Here is a 20921-nt window from a genome sequence, read left to right on the forward strand (position 1 = left end):
AGGCCATATACCCATGCGTAGGCTTCCGAACATTATTGTTACGGGTGTGCCTGGGGTTGGCAAGACGACCTTGTGTGAGGAGCTAGTTGAGGTAATAAATAAAGTAATAAAACAGAAAAATAAGAAATGGAAGAAAGAAGGAATGGAAGGCACTAAAGAAATAGGAGACGCAGAAGGAATGGAGAGAAGGGATTGCATTGATTTGGTTGATGGAGTGGCTAGCGAGGAAGAAGGCAAAATGGTGCACGTCAATTTATCGCATATAATCAAAGAAGAAAGGCTGTACGAAGAGTACGATGATAAACTAGATGCAAGTATCTACAATGAAGAGTTAGTAAATGATAGATTAAAAAAATTAGATATGGAAAAAAAAGGAGGTTATATTATAGATTTTCATGGTGTTAATTTTGTAAGGGACAAACATTTAATTGATCATATATTTCTGTTAACAATATCTACTAATAATTTATATGAACGTTTAGAAAAAAGAAATTATAGAAAAGAAAAAATTACGAATAATATTGAGTGTGAAATATTTCAAGTTATAAAAGAAGATATACTTGAACATTTTGAAGACGAAACAGTATTCACTGAACTGGAAAACAATGATTTGGATCAGTATGAGAAAAACATTAACACGATAAAGACTTGGGTACTCTCAAACATAAGATACTGGTAACTGAAGTGATAATCGAAATGATAACATGAGCAGCAACATGAGTGGTGGGGCGATTGTCGGTATGAGTGTCTGTACAAACAAGCTTGACCAGGATGAAAGACAGCCACTGACAACCACAGAAAAAAAAAAAAAAAAAAAAAAAAAAGAAAAAATAATAATTAAATAAAGTAAAATTAAAGATATATACATGCACAATCTTTACACCAACTGTTCATATATTATTTTGTTTTCCCTTCTTCTACTTCGAAAATATAAATATTATAGTGCACGTACAAAAGAAACGAAGGGAAAAATGCCTCTCACGGACACAGGTACGAAGGCATGAACTTCCACATATGTATATATATGTATGTACATATATGCACATGTATGTATATGTTTACACGTGCGCCTACTTTCTTTCCGCTACCATGAATCCACCGGAAAATCTCTTCCCATCATTCACTATAAAAAATTTAGTCCCTAATGCATAATTTACAGTTTACACATCACATAACATATAGCACAGTTTACTGTTTATAATTTTTTTTTTTTTTTTTTTTTTTTTTTTTTTTGTTGATTCGTGTGTTACCGCTTCAAATGGTATATTTTCACAAATAAAAATGATTAAATTTTGGACGTTCAAAAAAAAAAAAAAAAAAAAAAAAAAAAAAAAAGAATCTAATAAAACTAAAGAAGCTAAATTGAACTAAACAAAAGTAAACTAAACTAAATGAACCTTACTAAACGAGTGCTTCACCACAAATGTGTTGTCATTTAAACGGGGAAGAGACACATAAACGGATTCAAATACACATACGAGTGCACACTTATGGAAGTGGGCATGAAAACTAATTTTCGTTATGTGCAAACTGGTAGGTGATAAAATGTATGCTTCTTCTGAGTGAACATGGGCACAGGGGTGTACAACATGTATTAGGAGAGGTCTCTCCCTCAAGTGACTTTGTTGCGCACATTCTTATATGTGTATACGCATTATATGTATAAGTGAACTATGCAGTGTACCTCTTTGCCTCCCATGCTTCTCTTATTTAAGTTTCTTCTTCTTTTCGTCGCTTAGGTATTTATGCTTTAGTAGGGATAACTTAACACTATTATCCTTCAAATAGCACTTAGGGAGTATGTAAGTAGCTGCATTTAATAACTCCTTAAACGTGGTCTTCAAAGTGTTTGTAGTTACACCACACACAGATGCTATTTGCGATAAATTTGGTAATTTCACATTGTTCTCTTCAGTTGTATTTAATTCAACAATTAAATGAATGGATCCTCCACATAATGAATTCAACCTATGAGATGTAGTTATTAACGTGGTAGCCTTTTTAACGACATACTCAATTGCTTCTATAAGTTCTACTGATAATTGTAATCTATTAGACAAGGAATATATAAGATGTGAAATATTTTCATTGTATACAAATGCTCTTGTAGGTAACACCTTTTTTAATTTATTTATAGTTTTTCCCAAATCCTTCTCTTTATAGGACCTATCAAATGTTATCAACTCTTTAATACTTTTTATATGCCCTGCTTCTCTACATGCTAAGTACACCACAGCTAGCATGTTCAAATTGTTTATGCGGTTTTTCAGCTGCTCCATTTCCTAAAAAAAAAAAGTTAGCGGTACATTTAGACATGACGAGATACAAACACAAACAGATACAACTGCAAACGGATATAACCACGAACAGATACAACTGCAAACGGATATAACCACGAACAGATACAACTGCAAACGGATATAACCACGAACAGATACAACTGCAAACGGATATAACCACGAACAGATACAACTGCAAACGGATATAACCACGAACAGATACAACTGCAAACGGATATAACCACGAACAGATACAACTGCAAACGGATATAACCAACAAACAGCTGCAACTGATATAACAACGATACAACTGCAAACGGATATAACCACAGATACAACTGCAAACGGATATAACCACAAACAGATACAACTGCAAACGGATATAACCACGAACAGATGCAACTACACACGGGTGGGAACACGTGTACACTTGTTTGTTGTTTCTCCTCCTCCTTCCCCTCTCTATCTTGTCATTACTTCCTACCTGCAATTCCTTTGTTATTTCTTTAGCCCGCTCAATAACATTGCTCCTTAGATAAAATGTTTCACATATTAATTTTAAAATGTTAAAAGCTGATAGTAATGTTTGATCATTTTTATTAATTTGCGTCATCATATTCAAATGTTGTAGTTTTTTGCTAGACTTAATAAAAGTAGTACTTGTTATATTATTCTCTAACCATATATCACTTATCTCACCTACTCTATTTCTATCAATACTTTTAGGTTGTCCATCATTGCTAAAGTTGCGCCATTCTTGCTCCTCTGATAAAATATGACTTTCTACTACTAGTCCACAAGCATTGCATATCTGCGTACCTTCACTTGTGTCACATATAACTATTCCTTTTTCCTTGCAATCAGGGCAAAATTCATTTCTGTTAGTCCGAAAAGACTTAAACAACTTTCGTTTTATGATACTCCTTTCGTTGTTTGACTCTATTAAGCGGAAAATATGTGCAATGATTGTTCATGTCGTACGGGTGCTTAACAGAAGAACGCAAGTAAGGGCTTGTATATATATACACCATGCATGATATGCACAATATGCACACTATTTAAGCTTATGCGCCCATGTAACCGGTCGTCTAACACGCAGATGTACACCAACTTGCAAACTCTAGTTTGTACGAACGTAACCCACTTGCTAAGCTCCCCTTCACCCCAAAAAAAAAAAAAAAAAAGGGTAAAAAAAGGGTAAAAAAGGGTAAAAAATGGGTAAAAAGGTAAAAATGGGTAAAAAATGGGTAAAAAAAGGGTAAAAAAAGGGTAAAAAATGGGTAAAAAATGGGTAAAAAAAGGGTAAAAAATGGGTAAAAAAAGGGTAAAAAAAGGGTAAAAAAAGAGAACTACATATTATATACATATTTATGTATGTATATACGTATGTACGTATGCATGTACGCATCGTCGCACAAACTCGGGTAGTAACTGCAAATTACCAACATTCACGGGAATGGGCTTATCTTGGGAAGAACTAATTGCCAATTTTTTATTATAAAACGATGACATTTCTATTTTTTCATTTTTCAATTGTTCCGATTGTTTTGACTGTTCCGATTGTTTTGACTGTTCCGATTGTTTTGACTGTTCCTATTGTTTTGACTGTTCCGATTGTTTTGACTGTTTCGATTATTTCGATTGCTTCAACACTTTTGTTATTTCTGATGTTTTTGATGTTTTTATTTTAAATATTTTCAAATTTTAGGTTCGTCTGACAGTTTGCTAATCCATCAGCGAACTTGTTATGCTGGTTTGAGGGCGCACAGAAAGAATGTACTGTGGCTGCTCATTGGGTATGACGTGCACGGATATACACATGCACACACACATGTATGCATATATATATATATATATATATATATATATATATATATAAATGTAGGTATACGAGTATATATTTACGCATATGTATACTTGCGTGTATACACATTCAATATTTTTATATAAACGTCTGGAGAACTCTAAGCTTTTTTTTTTTTTTTTTTTTTTTTAATATTCTACTTGGTCTCTGAAGGAATATATTTCTGTTTCGCCTTCAGCCAATAGGCATATTTTTGCGCGCCACGAGGATAAGGGACGTATATATATATGCAAATGTATATATATATGTAAATGTATATATATATGTAAATGTATATATATATGTAAATGTATATATATATGTAAATGTATATATATATGTAAATGTATATATATATGTATACATGTATGTGTACATATGTATACATGTGAGATGTTGTTACTTGAGCCCCGCCATAATACTACACATGTCAAGTTTGCTTAAAAATGGAAAGTTAAATTTTTACTGACCAATTTTGCAGTTATGCGGAGAATAATGTTTGCATAACAGCGTATACGTAATAAAAAATTGAAGATAAAAAACAATAGGTAAGCGGTAAAATAGCAAAAAGGAAAAAAAAAATTTAAATTTAAATTGTTATTGAAATTGTTATTGAAATTGAAATTGTTATTGAAATTGAAATTAAAATTGATATTGAAATTAAAATTGAAATTAAAATTTAAATTGTTATTGAAATTAAAATTGAAATTAAAATTGATATTGAAATTAAAATTGATATTGAAATTAAAATCAATGAAAAGCAAAAAAGCATTAAAATACAATGAAGCCATAAAATGCAGTGAAGCAACTGTAAAAACAGAATGCGACAATGATAAGAAGCAAAAGAACCCCAAAAAAATATTGCAGCAAAGTAATGTTCTTCTCCTTATTGCAAAAAAATGTTAATCTGTTTTGTTTTATACAAATAAAATATTAATTTTCTCAAATTAAGTTTCCTATTATTTTAAAATGTTCGGTTAAGTCAAAAATAAACAAATTTGTTTAAAAAAAATGCGGAAAATAGAAAATGAATGGGGTATGGGAACTATATGCGAAGTGGCGTACAGGAAAGTTATAAGTAAAAAGGGAATTAACAAAACAAAGGAATGGTATAAAAAAAAAATGGCGGAACGAATTAGAGGGTAAAAATATATATATATACATACATATATATGGTTAATAAGCTGGCACATAATTTTGTAAAGTTATCTATCGCGCTACTTTTGTGAACTTACTATTATACATATGTACATGGATATGCATACATATATGCATATATGTACGTATATAAATGTTTATATGTGCATGTACAATTATGTGCTAATCTTGTTCGAAAAATGTAACAATTGTTGGGGGGTAAATATATGTACAAATATAAAAAAAAAAAAAAAGAAAAAAAAAAAAAGATAGATGGATATATAGATAGATAGATAGATAGACAGATAGAACGAAATTTTTGCAATTGTTCCTTATTTCCGTTAAATTGACAAAGCATCCATTTTAACACCTGTTTGAGAATTACTTGGAAGTAATATATTTCGTTAATTTTAAAATTATGCTTTTTAAATCTTTTACGTAAAGATGGACCAAAAGCGGTGAATGAGTAAATAAGCATTTATGTTGTGCATATATATGTATATATGCGTATATGTATATATGCGTATATGTATGTATGCGTATATGTATGTATGCGTATATGTATATACATAAACATGGCTGAGCGTGCATAAAACTCCTTCAAGGCTAACGCTGCACAGAAGGTGGGGTGTTGTCGCTTTAACTTCGATCGTATAATGTTTCCCTTATGAAGGGAAAAAAAAAAGTATGCAGTAGTAGTAGTAGTAGTGGCAGTAGTAGCAGTAGTAGTGGTAGTAGTAGTAGTAGTAGTGGCAGTAGTAGCAGTAGTAGTGGTAGTAGTAGTAGTAGTAGTGGCAGTAGTAGCAGTAGTAGTGGTAGTAGTAGTAGTAGTAGTAGTGGCAGTAGTAGCAGTAGTAGTGGTAGTACATAAGTTAGTACACATGTTGAGTATGTGCAGGATGCACGTTATCAATGTGGCAGTGTATAATGTTTATGTACTATGTGCTATCTTTGTTATGTTTGCCTCTTTTTTTTTTTTTTTTTTTTTTACTCATTATTCTGTAGTGTTACTCATATATATGGACAACAACGTGTTAATAAGGCTATTTTACAGAATAAATCGTATTTCTTAGAAAATTAATTTTATCAAATGGCTCCGTATTTATATATACATATGCATGTATATATGTGCATATACATATGCATATATACCAAACATATATACTTGTAACTAGTCAACGAGGTTACATAAACCAAATCTGTTTAATTAGTTACGCTAATAAAATAAAAAAAAAAGAAAAAAAAAAATTTAAGAGAATTTAACACTCTACAGTGAAATCAATTAGCTGTGTATTTGCTAAAATGTGTTAGTAGCTCTAACGAGTATGTGTGTTTAACATTTACACATAATGAAGGTATCCTACCTTATGCTTATATTTTTATCCCCTTTTTTTAATAAAAAAATAAAAGAATGCGTATGCAAAATTGTAAAAAAAAAAAAAAAAAAAAACTTGGATATGTTTTTCCTAGAACAACAAAGTGTATGCGATCAAGTATTATGAGTACGTGTGTGTGCATGATGCAATAAATAAAAAGTGACAATGCGCAAAAGCAGAACTTACTTAGTAATTCAGCAAGATAAGCAGCGGTATATATATTTCTTTGCGAATAACACATGCAAAAATAAGTTAAAAATGTGCATGAATGACTGAAAAAACAAATATGGGCGCAGATAAACAGTGAGTTCAAGTGCACGAATAAAAGAAGCCGCTCAAATAACATACAACTGCACGTACGTGTGCAATACATACATACATACTTACTTATCTGTATATATGTACGTATCAACCGCTTGCGCATGAATGTATATATGTATATATGCTATGTGAGTATAACACATCATAAAAAGCTAAACTGACATCTACTGTACTCAAAAAGAAAGAAAAAAGAAATATCTCGCAGTGGGGGTAACATAACAGCCTTTTTTTTTTTTTTTTTTTAAGCACTTTCTCCAAGCAAACATGCGTATATAAATATATACATATGAACACGTAAATGTATATATAGAAACACGTAAATGTATATATAGAAACACGTAAATGTATATATAGAAACACGTAAGTAAATAAATAAATAAATAAATAAATATGTATATATAAAATGACGTGTGCGCGAGGCGTGTCTTCATTTATATGCCTTGCATATGAAAAACAGAAAAAAAATGTGCACACACAATGTACATATAGCAGGGATGAACCCACGGATGTGTGCATACAAGTATGCGTTCATGCGCGTGCTTCTCTGAACATGCCTTACTCGTAAACGGTATATATGTGTGTATGTATGTATATATGTATGTTCGTACGTACATGTGCAGTTCGCTCATATATATGCACATGTACAAGCATTCAATACACGCCCGCAAATGGCAAGAGAAAATTTATTTTTTTTTAAAATGGTACTCTCTGTTACCATTAAATAATATACAGTAAAAATCATATGCCAAATATAATATCATGTTGTAATGATTATTTATTCGTTTTGTTAATTCACTGATGAGCTTCTTTACTAACACAAAGAAATTTTTTGCTTTGTCGAATTTCTTTACATGGTTTGTTCGAACACTGTAGATAATTGCCACTGGCACAGGAATGTAAATCAGAATTTATTTTCTACAATGTTCATTACTTTTTTGTCTTAAAAAATAAAAAAAAAAATATATATATATATATATATATGCATGTAAGTAAGTATATATATATGCATGCATATATATACATAATTAACTGTTAGTCGGGGAAAGAAGCGCGACAAGCGCTAGCAAAAATGTGAACACATGTATGTGCTTAGATATATATATATATATATATGACATATACCTCTCATGCACTTGTGCGTATATATGTGCAATTTGTCATTACATTATATATATATATGCACATATGTAATATATATATCAATATGCGAGCTACATTTTTATGTGTACTAGTAGAGGCGCATTATGTACACATGTGTAGCAAAGAGTGACAAGGAAGAGGAAAAAAAAAAAAAAAAAAAAAAAATGCGCATAGGCAATAAACAAGATATGTATATGCAATAAATAAGATATGTATATGCAATAAATAAGATATGTATATGCAATAAATAAGATATGTATATGCAATAAATAAGTATGTAATGCAAAAAATATGATACGCAAACGCAAAAAATATAATAATTGAAAAAGTTAAGATGAGAAAAAAAAAGATATAAACAAAAAGAGCACGTCTTTGTCGCAGTTTTTATAGAACACTTTTTTTAATATCATCCCCCTTTCAATTCATTGTATCTTTCTTCTTTTTAATACTTCCATTTTTAAGAAGTTAAAAAAAAAAAAAAAAAAAAAACTAGAAGAGGTACCATTTTTCAATTTTAATGAACGCTTTCCACTGCCGCTCCTTTTCTCATGCACACACATATATATATATATATGTACACATGCATATATATATATATGCTTATGTGTACATAAAATATATGTGAAAAATTTTAAATTTATACAGCTAATAATTGGAAGAAGTAAATTTATTATTCGTTTATCGTTACGAATTATTTATTATCATTATTTAATATCATTATTTAATATCATTATTTATTATTATTATTTATTATCATTATTTATTATCATTATTTATTATCATTATTTATTATCATTATTTATTATCATTATTTAATATCATTATTTAATATCATTATTTATTATCATTATTTAATATCATTTTTTATTATCATATTTTCTTATCATATATTATTATCGTATTTTATTATCGTATTTTATTAATTTACTCTTTTTTTTATGCCCTTCCAGTTTATCTTTTAACATATAACTATGTGCGCCCTGTGTTAAAAGCCGCGCATACGTTAAAAATTCCATCTACAAGGTTTTCGCTTTTTATATGTTTACGTTATCATACGTACATGCATAGGTATATATTTCTGCATATACGTACATACATATGTGCATACGTTATACACAAAACTACTTCAAAAGTTGAGCTCGCTATCCTATCGATTATATACCCAAATTTACGATCATTTTCCTCCCCTATTCGTGCTTTTGTTTTTGCTTCTTTCTTTTCTTGTTCGTTTAACCGGGTAAAATTTATTAGCCGCTTTATATAAGCAGAATTCATAGCGCAAAAGAAAAAAAAAAAAAAAAAAAAAAAAAAGCAAACAAACAAAAATAAATAAATAAAATAAAGCCCACAAACGAGCTTACACAAAAGAACATACATCACTTACATAACTTAGATAGCACAATATTTTCCCCCTTTTTTGCTGACATTTGTATGTTGCCTAGCGCGCCACAGTGTTCCTGCCTTTTCTTTGTATATCCCCCATTTGATAGTTTTTTTAATACACAAGTAGAGGCCAATCTTTACCTTACTTCTTTTTCTGCATACAGACTCATATTGTTTACCCTTCACCGTATTCGCATCATCCATCACACATAGAGAATTATACGTAGCGAATTATACGTAGCGAATTATACGTAGCGAATTATACGTAGCGAATTATACGTAGCGAATTATACGTAGCGAATTATACGTAGCGAATTATACGTAGCGAATTATACGTAGCGAATTATACGTAGCGAATTATACGTAGCGAATTATACGTAGCGAGTTACACATAGCGAGTTACACATAGCGAGTTACACTTGTGAGAATAAAAGGCTATCCCCCTACGACGTGCACACGACCACCCCACATCAGTACTCCACTGACTGCTTCTACGCAACAGCTCCACCACCCATGAGCACCCCGAAAGAAAGCAAGAAACGCAAGTCGAACGCACTGGACGAAGCATGCCTGGAGTTGAGCGAAGAAATAGAGAACGGGGATGTGCACAAAGAGGAGGAGAAAGAACAAGAAGATGTAGAAACGCAGTTTAGTAACTGGAAAACAAATAGTGGTTTGTTATACGATTTTGTATGTAGAAAGGAGTTGGAGTGGCCATCATTATCTATCGATTTTGGTGATTTCCATAATGAGAATATTGAAGATAATGTATTAAATCAGTTAGTTTGTGTTGGTACTCATACATCAAATAAAGAACCAAATTATTTGTATGTATGTGATGTACTATTTCCATTAGAACAATTAGCACAAGAAAAGTGCATATATAAAATTAACGAAAATTATGAAGGTTTTGATTTTTGCTGTGAGAAAAAAAAATTTACTATAAAATCGAAAATTGCACATACAGGGGAAGTGAATAGAATAAAGTTTTTACCATTAGAAAGAAAAAATATTGTTGTGACAAAAGCAATTGATGGAAATCTTCACTTATTTGATATAAATAAACATAAAATCGAAACAAATGATGATAAGATGAATCCTGAAGTATCTTTTGTTGGTAATAACTCGGATGGTTTTGGACTAGATTTTAATGCTTATAAAAAATTTGCATTAACTTGTAGTAATGATGGAATGATAACAGTATATGATTATAATAATTTATCTTCTAAAACTGTTAATCCATTTTATAAAGTACAATACAAGTCCCCTATAAATGATGTTTCTTCTCTTAATGATCCTAATTTAATTTTAGCTTGTGCAGATAATGGATATATTTTAGTATACGATATTAGAGTAAAAACAACAGAACCTGCTCAACAAGTGTTAGGTCAACAAGTACCTGTTAACTGTATTGCTTTGAATAGATTTACAGGTCATTTTGCTTCAGGTAGTGAAAATGGAAAAATTAAAATATGGGATATTAAAAGATTTAATGAACCACAGCATATTATAAATGCACACAAAGAAGCTGTTATTAGATTAAATTTTTCACCTAATGATTCCTCTCTTCTTGCTTCGGCTAGTAATAATCGTTTTATTAACATATACGACTTAAACAAAATTGGGGAAGAACTTGATGCTATTGATTTATCCGATGGACCTTCTGAACTCATCTTCTCTCATGGTGGACATACACAACCGATTACAGATTTTAATTGGAATCATCACAAGAAATTAAAGATGTTCATAGGATCCACTGGGGAGGATAACACTCTCCAGTTTTGGCAGCTCAAGACCGAATTACTGGACGAGGTCAACACGATACCCACGTCGAACACGGATGTGGAGTAGTGGTGGAAGTGTGTAACGGAGACTCGCACATGCAGTCGTGCAGTCGTGCATATATAGGTATGTATATCTGTGCGATGGCATATGTGGCTGTCGTGCCCCATTTATTATCATTTATTCCAAAATTTTCCCCTACTTATTCCAATTTTTTTCTATTTTTTTTAAACTGCGTACGTTGGACTTCCCACATGTGCACCCGTGCACGTGAAGTGAGGGATGTCAACGCGCATATTCTCCTTTCCCCTATTTACACTTATCACACATTCCCACAAACAAAGGAATACCACCCTTAGATTAATACATGGAGGTAATTTATAATTTTCATAATCCTTATATACACATATACATGTACGCATATAATTCATACACGCCATATACACATATATACCGATGTAGATGATACCCATTTTACACCTCGTTGAATAGACTTTTTTTTTTTTTTTTTTTTTTTTTTCCCATATTGAAAAACCGTCCTCTTCTAACCAATGTGTGTTACTTTATACACATTGTGAAAACTTTTTCTAATTTTACAAACGAAAGAGAGATAACAATTTTAAAAAGAGTTATCATTTAAGTAATTCAACTTGATGCGTGAGTAACCAAACCAGAGTACCTACATCACACTGTCAGTTAAATGACAGCAAGACAACAAATCGATGGGGCTTAACTTGCTTTTTTCTTAGCAATGCTTGCATGAAAATCTCTGCTCGTGCGTAATACATATGACTACGGTGTGGATCAATTGTTTCTGGGTTAGCTGCATACATATGCTTATGCCTTACTCTTTGTCTATTCATTCCCGTTCATTTTTAACACATCACTAAGATGAACCATTTGTTCTTTGAAGTTTTATTTTATAAATATATAATAAAATGTACGTATAAACGTGTTTTTATATGTGTGTGGGTCGGAGGGTGTATATATAATTCCCATAATACGTGTCTTAAAAACGTACCCACACTTGCCTATACCAAATTGTTATATTAAAAAGTTGTTAGAATGGAGAGCATGTACTACTACGAATTATACTGTTATTACTTATTTAACAATATTTATATATGTATTAACGATCCCCATTATATCCAAACATCTGTTGTAAATATGAACTAATATTAACGTATATAATTACTTTCTTTTCGTCATCATGTTTAATTTTAAAAAATTTTATGCCGACCAAAAAGTAAAAATAAAATGAAAAAAAATAAAGTAAAATAAAATAAAAAAAAAAAAACAAAAAATAGAATAAAATAAAGTAAAAATAAAGTAAAAACAAGATAAAATAAAGTAAAAACAAGATAAAATAAAGTAAAAATAAGATAAAATAAAGTAAAAACAAGATAAAATAAAGTAAAAAAAGAAAATGAATTCAAATGACGCGAAACAAAATGAAACATTTCCATGTTAAAATGAACTTCTCACGAAAAAAAAAAAAAAGTGTGTGGGAAAAAGACATAAAAATTATGCACACGTGCAGGTAATATATTTATATGTTCATGCACATTTTTTAACATATTATTGGGGGAGGGGGGCACATGTGTAGCATAGGTTAAAAAGACTCGTTACGATTATTTCTTCAGGCATTCATGGAACGTATATTTTCGCATGCCCGTTTACAACTGTACGCACATATACACATATATAGTACTGCTTTGTAAAAAAGATGCTTCGTTCATTCTGATTTTAAAATATTGCGTACTAGCAGCTATAATTAAAAAAAAAGAAAAAGAAAAAAAAAAAAAAAAAGACAATAAAACACAACAGAATACAACACAACAAAATAAAATTCAATACAATGTACAGAAAAATACATGACAAGACCAGATCTGATAAGATAACGCAAATAACAAGAGATTAAAAATATTATGAAAAAAGAAATTTTTTTTTTTTTCAAAAATATTGCTTAACAAGGTAAATATCAAAAAAAGCATATTATTAATTATTCTAAATTGTCAAACTAAGGTAAATAAAAAAAAAAAAAAAAAAAAAAAAAAAAAAGACTACTCCATATGATTTTCAATAAAGGTAACAAATCGTTCTGTGGGAAAGAAGCAAAAAAAAAAAAAAAAAAAAAGAATTATATGTATATGTATAATCGTGCATACGTATTATATATATATACGTACAGGTACATGTACAAGAGTATATATTTATGTGCACGCGTATATATTTATGCACATATTAAGAGATCACCATTTACTGAAGTACAGTCAGCATAACAATTTCTTTTGGTTAATAAAAACTTACTTGAATAGGTATCCGGGTGTACACATGAAATGTTTTTTCTATCAAGTTTTCTAAAATGGGAGAAGCACATGCACATATATATAAGTTTGTGAGCGTGGGGGGGCTATATACATCCATGCATATATGCAAACATACGCGCATAAGTAAATATGAACATATGTACACATACGTACTTTTGTGCCCACAAAAATTAATTCCACATTATTTCCACATTTTTTCGCTTCTTTAATACTTACTGTATGGTCCTTAGGGTGTGCTCGAACTTTTTTTTTAAGCTAAAATGGGCAGTTAAAACAAAGTAAAAACAAGTATAGCAGAATAAACAAATATAGCAAAATAAAACCACAAGTAGTGTCCTACGTGTGTGCATTTGCTCTTTTCATGTACACTGCTCTAAACATGAGTACAAAACAAAGTTTCGAATTTTTATGTACTCATTACAAATAACATTAACATCACGTTATTTTATCTTTTTCTTACTTCCACTTAGTAAAGATATCAATAATTCCGAAAAAAAAAATTTTGCTCTTATCAATGTTGATCATACCTCCATGGTCGCACTGAGTAGTTGGAGGTAGCAAAAAAAAAAAAAAAAAAAAAAAAAAAAAAATTATATCATTTAGTACGAAACGCATATAATATATGTATACACATATATATACCCACATATGCACGTAGGACCACTGACAGAATAAACATACACACACAAGTCGCGTACCTGATGGAAGGGCTTCGATGCAACACAGTTTCCTTCATTGTCGTAAACATGTTGGATCTCATTCGTTCTGCTCTTATTCCAATTGACTATATCCCGGGATAAGTCTTTGTAATGAATACCGAATAGTAGAGAATAATCTAGTAAAGAATTTTCCTTTAAAAAATTTGCATCTGCTTTTAAAACTGTTAATAATTTTTTCTTATTTTCCAATCCAATATTTATTGTATCTCCCAACTCGTCTATGTCTACATCCTTTAGTGCTATAGTATGATCTTCTCTCTTAGCTGGGGGTACTGTTCGTCCTACTAGGCTTCCCTTGATGTCATATCTTCTATGTATTTCAACAGCTGATGAAAAAAAATTGTTCATCACTATGAAGTATATTTTCTTTTTACTCCCTGCAAAGTAAAGAATAAAATCGAAAAGTGCGTAAGCATAAGGGTTGCAAAAAATATATAAACATAAAAGTAAACACATGTATACTTATATAAACAAAATAAATAAACAGATAAATGTAGGAATATACAAATGTATGGACGAACGCATAAAAATACAAATGAGTGCATGAATGGGGCCTACTTCCAGATCGCTTCAGGTACTTAATACAGTGTATGCCGTACAAGCGAGTTAATAGAGAGTCGGGGTTTTTCCTGACATGTTCATAATATTGCGGCAGTAATTTCTGGGACAAGTTGTGTATGTTCTTGCATACCTGCGAAGGGAAAAAAAAAAAAAAGGGGAGTAGCATTAGTGATGTTACTGATGTCAACAATGTTTAGATATGTTGGTTATGTGTGCACAGTGCACATGATGCACACTTTGTCCTCGCACATGCTCCCTAGAGCCGCAAACATTTTTAACGCACCGTTTTTATTATGTACTTCCCATTGCTGGTGAAGTAAAAGAGCGATCCGCTTTTCCCCTCGGAAAGCAACTCACTGAGGGTCGATAGATTTCCCAAGACCATATTACTTATTACTTGTTCAGGTCCAACGGAAGTAATATATTCTTTTGATTTAATACCATAAAAATTTCTTATATTTTTAAAAATAATAGGTGCATAATTTTTAAAAATAACTTTCTGTTGTGAATTTGTTGTAGGTAACTGAATGATGTCTTTATGTTTAAACAAATTTAAAATATTATCACTATTAAATTCTTTTATAACTGATGTTCGAATACCTATCATCATATTCATAACTAGATCCCATCTCTCATGCCCAAAATATACAGCCAGTATTTTATTAAAATTTCTATTGTCTCTACTTTGACGTAAGGAAACAGAGAGTTTACCTTTTTTTGAAAAATTATAATAATTGGATTTATTTATATAAATTTTTTTATTTTGAAAGTAACCCTTTGAATATTTTCCTAACATATCATTTGCTTGATTTAATAAGACACTCACTTCGTTTAATTTTAATGAATGCATACTGCTTATCATATAATTGTCATCCAGGGAATCATAGGACGACGAATATTTCTGTGATATTGTTATAGTGTGCAAGAAGTACCTTATTATAGATATGACCAACAATATATTTTGGTAGATATGCATTTTCATCTTTTTGGAACTAATTTTGTGTTCTTCCTTCAACAGGTCCGCTTCGATGTCGTAGTGATAGTAGTTATCTCGATGGTTGTAATGATCGTAGTTATCTTGGTGTTCGATGTGATCATACTTGAAGTTACCTTCCCTATCACACGCTACATTGTCATCTCTGCCTCGACCCATCTGTTTTCCTCGTTCTGTATGTTCGCCTCGTTCTATATGTTCGCCTCGTTCTGTATGTTCGCCTCGTTCTGTATGTTCGCCTCGTTCTGTATGTTCGCCTCGTTCTGTATGTTCGCCTCGTTCTGTATGTTCACCTCGTTCTGTATGCTCACCTCGTTCTGTATGTTCGCCTCGTTCTGTATGTTCGCCTCGTTCTGTATGTTCGCCTCGTTCTGTATGCTTACCACGTCCTACTACTTCCGTCTGTTCCTCTTCCTTACCATGTGAGCTGTATGCAAATAATGAAAAGAACAAAAAAAAAATTTTATTGTGATAACCGCCGCTCTTCTCCTTCTTCAAGTAGTCCTCCGCTGCTAGAAAGATATTCCTAATAAGATAATACACCTGATCCTTCGTCAAATTTCTTTTTACCATAACGTAGTGCGACTTAACATAAGGAATGTAAAATTTCTTTTTTATTACATCATCGTTTAGTTCTAGTACATTTGAAGGAGAGTCACTTTTACCTCCATATATATAATCGCTCTTAATTCTCGTTCCATTTATATTCTTACTACTATTGTAGTCCCATTCCTTCCTTCGGCTTTCTTCATCATTACAAAATGGCCCTGCATCGTTACAATGTAATATGGACTTCCCAGACAATTTTATAAAATCCTCGTACTCTATAAATTTCCTGCGCAGATATTTTGCGCTTTCTAAAGCGCTGCTTCCACTGTTCCATCCACGGTTACCCCGCTTATCACTACTTTTACGATTGTTGTTACCACTGGGGCTGTTACTGCTATTGTTATTATCTCCATCATTGATGTTATTACCGATCCCGTTAGTAACACGCCCACCCCTGAGACCAAAAAAATAATAATTTTCCTCATTGTCGTGCTCGCTGTAATAGTTGCTTTCGTTATTGCTAAAATCGTCGTCATAGTGAAGGTTGTTTTCTAAAAATTCTTTTTCTTTTAATAAATCATTTTTTCCATCTGAGTACACTTCCTTTTCGAGCAAATACTGTTCTTCTCTTTGTTGCGCAAATTTTTTATATCTTATTATATATTCATTGCACTCTTCTACATACTTTTTGTTTTCATTTTTTCTTTCAAATGCCATTATACCTGAACGCACCTCATATTGTGCAGGTATTTTATTTACGTTTAAAGCATTTTTTTCATTATTCCATTCATTTTTTAAATCATCATTTTTATCATCAATTATATCATCCTTTTCAAATAGTTTTACATTATCACATGATTCACTATACCTATATTTCGTATCCATAAACTTGCATATATTTTCCTGTTCACTTTTATGCTCCTCCGTGTGAATGTACTCCTTCCCCCCTTCGATATCGATACGTCTTTGTTCTTCATCCGCCTGATTGGTAAGCTTTTGATTTACTTCCTTTTTTGTGCATGATACTCCCTCGAACTTTTCAGACACCTCAGTGCTCTTCCGCCGCCTTTTACCCCCCGAGGAGGTATCTGACCCGAACACAGATGCTGAATAAGGTGTCGATTCCACCGCTTCTTCTTCCGCTGCTACTGATGGTGGTGCGACCACGTTCTTTTTTTTTTTTTTTTTTTTTTTTTCTTCCTCTTTTAACTTTTTTCTAAAACTTATAATTTCTACGTCCGAGTGATACTCGAAAAAATTCTCAGTGCAATCTGAGGAGTCAGCGTTGTTCTCATTTACCCCTTCTTCACTCTTTCTACTACAATGTACACTGTTTTTCTTATCCTTTCCATGGCTCTTCAGGTTGTGCGTAGAGTTACTCTTCTTTGGGAGTCTACCACTTCTATCGCTTCTACTACTGCTGCTTCTTCTTATGGCTCCGTTTACATGATAACACTGGTTATTCCTCTTCCCTTTATCCGCCTTCAGAAGTAAGGGGCACATGCTAAGTATATTACTGTTTGTCGTGAAATACTCCTCTTCTTGCAAATTATACGAATAATATTTCTTATCTGTAGCTACTCCTTCACCATCTTTCAATTTTTTTTTTTTTTTTTTTTTTTTTTTTTTTTCAATTAAATAATCATTGTCATCGGTATAATTATCATCACCATCTTTACTCATTAGGTTGCATTCAAAAAGGTTGTTGTGAATACTCTTCCCCTCTCTGTTGTTGTCTCGATCGGATTTGTTTCTCCATCTATGTTGACGTGCTATACTACTGTTATTACATCTATCATTACCATTATAGATACTATCACTGTTATCGTCTTTCGAATGGGCTTCTTCACTTGAAAAATGCCCACCCTTGAAAGAAGCTTGTTCATGATATAAATTCATATCATGATTGTATATTTTTCTTCTGTGGTTTTTGAAAAGGGAGGAATTATGCACTGGGAGCAAGTTGTTTATATTTTTTTTGGAGTCGATCTTTCCTCCCCCTTTTTCCCTCGTCTTTTCCATAGCCTTTTCTTTTATCTCGTCCTCCTTCAATTTCCTTCCTATGTTTTCCTCTTCATATTTATCAGAATTTTTTCGTTGTATCCCTCCTCTATCATTCCTCTTATCAGACACTCTTTTTTTCCTTCGAATGAATAAATTTGTTGATCCTTTTAGAAGAGAACCCCTAGAGGTGGTATCTTCGGGTAGAGCCATCTTCAACAGATGACTAGAATTGATTTTTCCTCCTATATCCATCTTACTCTTTCCAGTTTTACTCTTTCCAGTTTTACTATTTCCAGTTTTACTATTTCCAGTTTTAGTCTTTCCAGTTTTAGTCTTTCCAGTTTTAGTCTTTCCAGTTTTACTATTTCCAGTTTTACTATTTCCAGTTTTACTTTTTTTTCTTTTCATTGTTTCATTCTGTATAAACGAATCAGCCACTTTCGTGTGTATACCTAACAATTTTAAAAATTCGTTGCATTTCATTGCTTTTTTGTAACATTCCAAATTCATTCTATACTTCCCATCCTCACATAATATACTTAATGACTTGAATGTATATTTTATTTGACTTGTTAGTATCTCCTCTTCTGTTCCTAGTAGCTCTTTTTTTATATCATTTATACTGATTACAATTTTTTCAAAATCTTCATATGGGATATAATGAGAATAATCCTTTTTTTTTGATTTCGCTGTTATTTTGCTTTTTTGATTTTCTCTTTCTTTCTTCTGTTCAAAATTAGGGTGGATCGCGTCGCTCTTCATATTGTTATTTACGCTTTCCTTGTCAGGGGATTCATCCATATGAACTACGTTATCCCTATAAGCTGCGTTATCCATATGAGCTGCGTTATCCCTATAAGCTGCGTTATCCATATGAGCTGCGTTATCCCTATAAGCTGCGTTATCCATATGAGCTGCGTTATCCCTATAAGCTGCGTTATCCATATGAGCTGCGTTATCCATATGAGCTGCGTTATCCATATGAGCTGCGTTATCCACCTGCGTGGTGGTACCACTCACTGCTGTTCTTCCTATCTGTGTATCATCACTACCCAAGGAAGCTCTTTTAGGAGAAGCGCTATTACTACTAACCTTTGAAAGGGGATTCGTACCCGAGTGGACTATCCTGTACGACATTTCTAGTTTATCACGTTTACTTCCCTTAAGCATTGTGTTAATAGCAACACAGAATTCGTAGAAGTCTACATAATCATCATTATTTAAATCAAAAGCTTTAAAAATGGACTTGTACAAATATGCATTTTTAATTGTACCGAGTATACCTAGACTCTTTTCAAATTTGTTATAGTTCATCTTACCATTATTACTAATCGAATTAAACCTTTTGTATATAATCATTATCTCATCATCACTTAAATTTGTTTCCTCTTTGATTCTTTTTTTCAAGCTCCATTCTAACACAGTCCTTACGTTGACGTTTGTACATTTCATTTGTTTGGGTACCTATGTTTTGTAGACAAGTCCAGTGATACTTTTGTGGGGATGATAATAGCTCTTGTTGAGAAGGAACAGTAAGGTAGTACTACAATGCGTATGAAGCAACGTCAGAATGAATTAAACAAAAAATATAAGAAGACGTTGAGTTGGCACAATGAACTGGAGAATGTTAAACATATGTATCGTGCATTCTATGGAGGAATACGAGAATGTAGAATTGTAAAATTTAAAAAATGTGGGTAAGTACGGATGTGAAAAAAAAAAAAAAAAAAAAGAATAAATAAATAATTAATAAAAAATAAAAAAATAGACAAAAATAAACCAATACACAAACCAATACACAAACCAATACACAAACCAATACACAAAACAATACACAAACCAATACACAAACCAATACACAAATAAATACACAAACAAATACACAAACAAATACACAAACCAATACACAAACAAAAACACAAAAAAATACACAAACAAATAAACAAACAAATAAACAAATAAGCAAACAAAAAAACAAACAAAATAGAAAATGCATAAAGTGAAAGAGCGACAATACTACTTATAGTAGCAGTCGCTAGTTGGCTGTTCATAAATGCAATCGAATTAACTGTCAGTTTAAAAGAACAGGCAAACTTCACAAACGAAGTTAAATGCGTATCTGTAGAATGAAAATCACTTCCCTTTAATTAAATTAAATTTGATTTGATTTGATTTGATTTGATTTGATTTAATTTGATTTGATTTGATTTGATTTGATTTGATTTGATTTGATTTGATTTGATTTGATTTGATTTAATTTGATTTAATTTGATTTGATTTAATCTGCTTTGATATAATTCTATATAATTTAGCTTAGTTTAATTTAATTCAACTTAACATTTATTACTTACCCATTTATTTATTTTATTTTATATTTGCTTCAATTGGATAACTATCATATGGCTCACATGGCTAAACTGACTAAACCGATTGATATGATTATCTTTATTTTCTTTTTTTATCATTTCTATGGATATAAATTTAATTTTATAATAAACAAGGA

The 20921-nt window shown here is 31.5% G+C and overlaps 4 protein-coding genes across 4 annotated transcripts; 2 read left to right on the plus strand and 2 right to left on the minus strand.

The window, feature by feature from the left end:
* Positions 1-13: 13 nt before the first annotated feature.
* AKLP1 (adenylate kinase-like protein 1, putative) lies at positions 14-679 on the plus strand (the record flags this gene model as incomplete). Its single annotated transcript, XM_029008601.1, has 1 exon — positions 14-679. The coding sequence occupies one exon, from the start codon at positions 14-16 to the stop codon at positions 677-679; it is 666 nt and encodes a 221-aa protein (XP_028860144.1).
* Positions 680-1706: 1027 nt separating this feature from the next.
* On the minus strand, positions 1707-3791 carry PmUG01_02013200 (transcription initiation factor TFIIB, putative; the record flags this gene model as incomplete). Its single annotated transcript, XM_029008602.1, has 3 exons — positions 1707-2282; positions 2764-3218; positions 3722-3791. 3 exons carry the CDS (start codon positions 3789-3791, stop codon positions 1707-1709), a joined length of 1101 nt encoding a protein of 366 aa, XP_028860145.1.
* A 6201-nt stretch (positions 3792-9992) lies between these two features.
* PmUG01_02013300 (chromatin assembly factor 1 protein WD40 domain, putative) lies at positions 9993-11330 on the plus strand (the record flags this gene model as incomplete). The annotated part of the gene is made up of 1 exon (XM_029008603.1): positions 9993-11330. The coding sequence occupies one exon, from the start codon at positions 9993-9995 to the stop codon at positions 11328-11330; it is 1338 nt and encodes a 445-aa protein (XP_028860146.1).
* A 1994-nt stretch (positions 11331-13324) lies between these two features.
* Positions 13325-19870, minus strand: PIP5K (phosphatidylinositol-4-phosphate 5-kinase, putative; the record flags this gene model as incomplete). Its single annotated transcript, XM_029008604.1, has 7 exons — positions 13325-13362; positions 13572-13621; positions 13808-13846; positions 14052-14131; positions 14290-14687; positions 14869-15001; positions 15155-19870. The coding sequence occupies 7 exons, from the start codon at positions 19868-19870 to the stop codon at positions 13325-13327; spliced, it is 5454 nt and encodes a 1817-aa protein (XP_028860147.1).
* Between the last annotated feature and the right edge of the window lie 1051 nt (positions 19871-20921).

Source organism: Plasmodium malariae (genome assembly GCF_900090045.1).
Source record: "Plasmodium malariae genome assembly, chromosome: 2".
Classification (NCBI taxonomy): domain Eukaryota; phylum Apicomplexa; class Aconoidasida; order Haemosporida; family Plasmodiidae; genus Plasmodium; species Plasmodium malariae.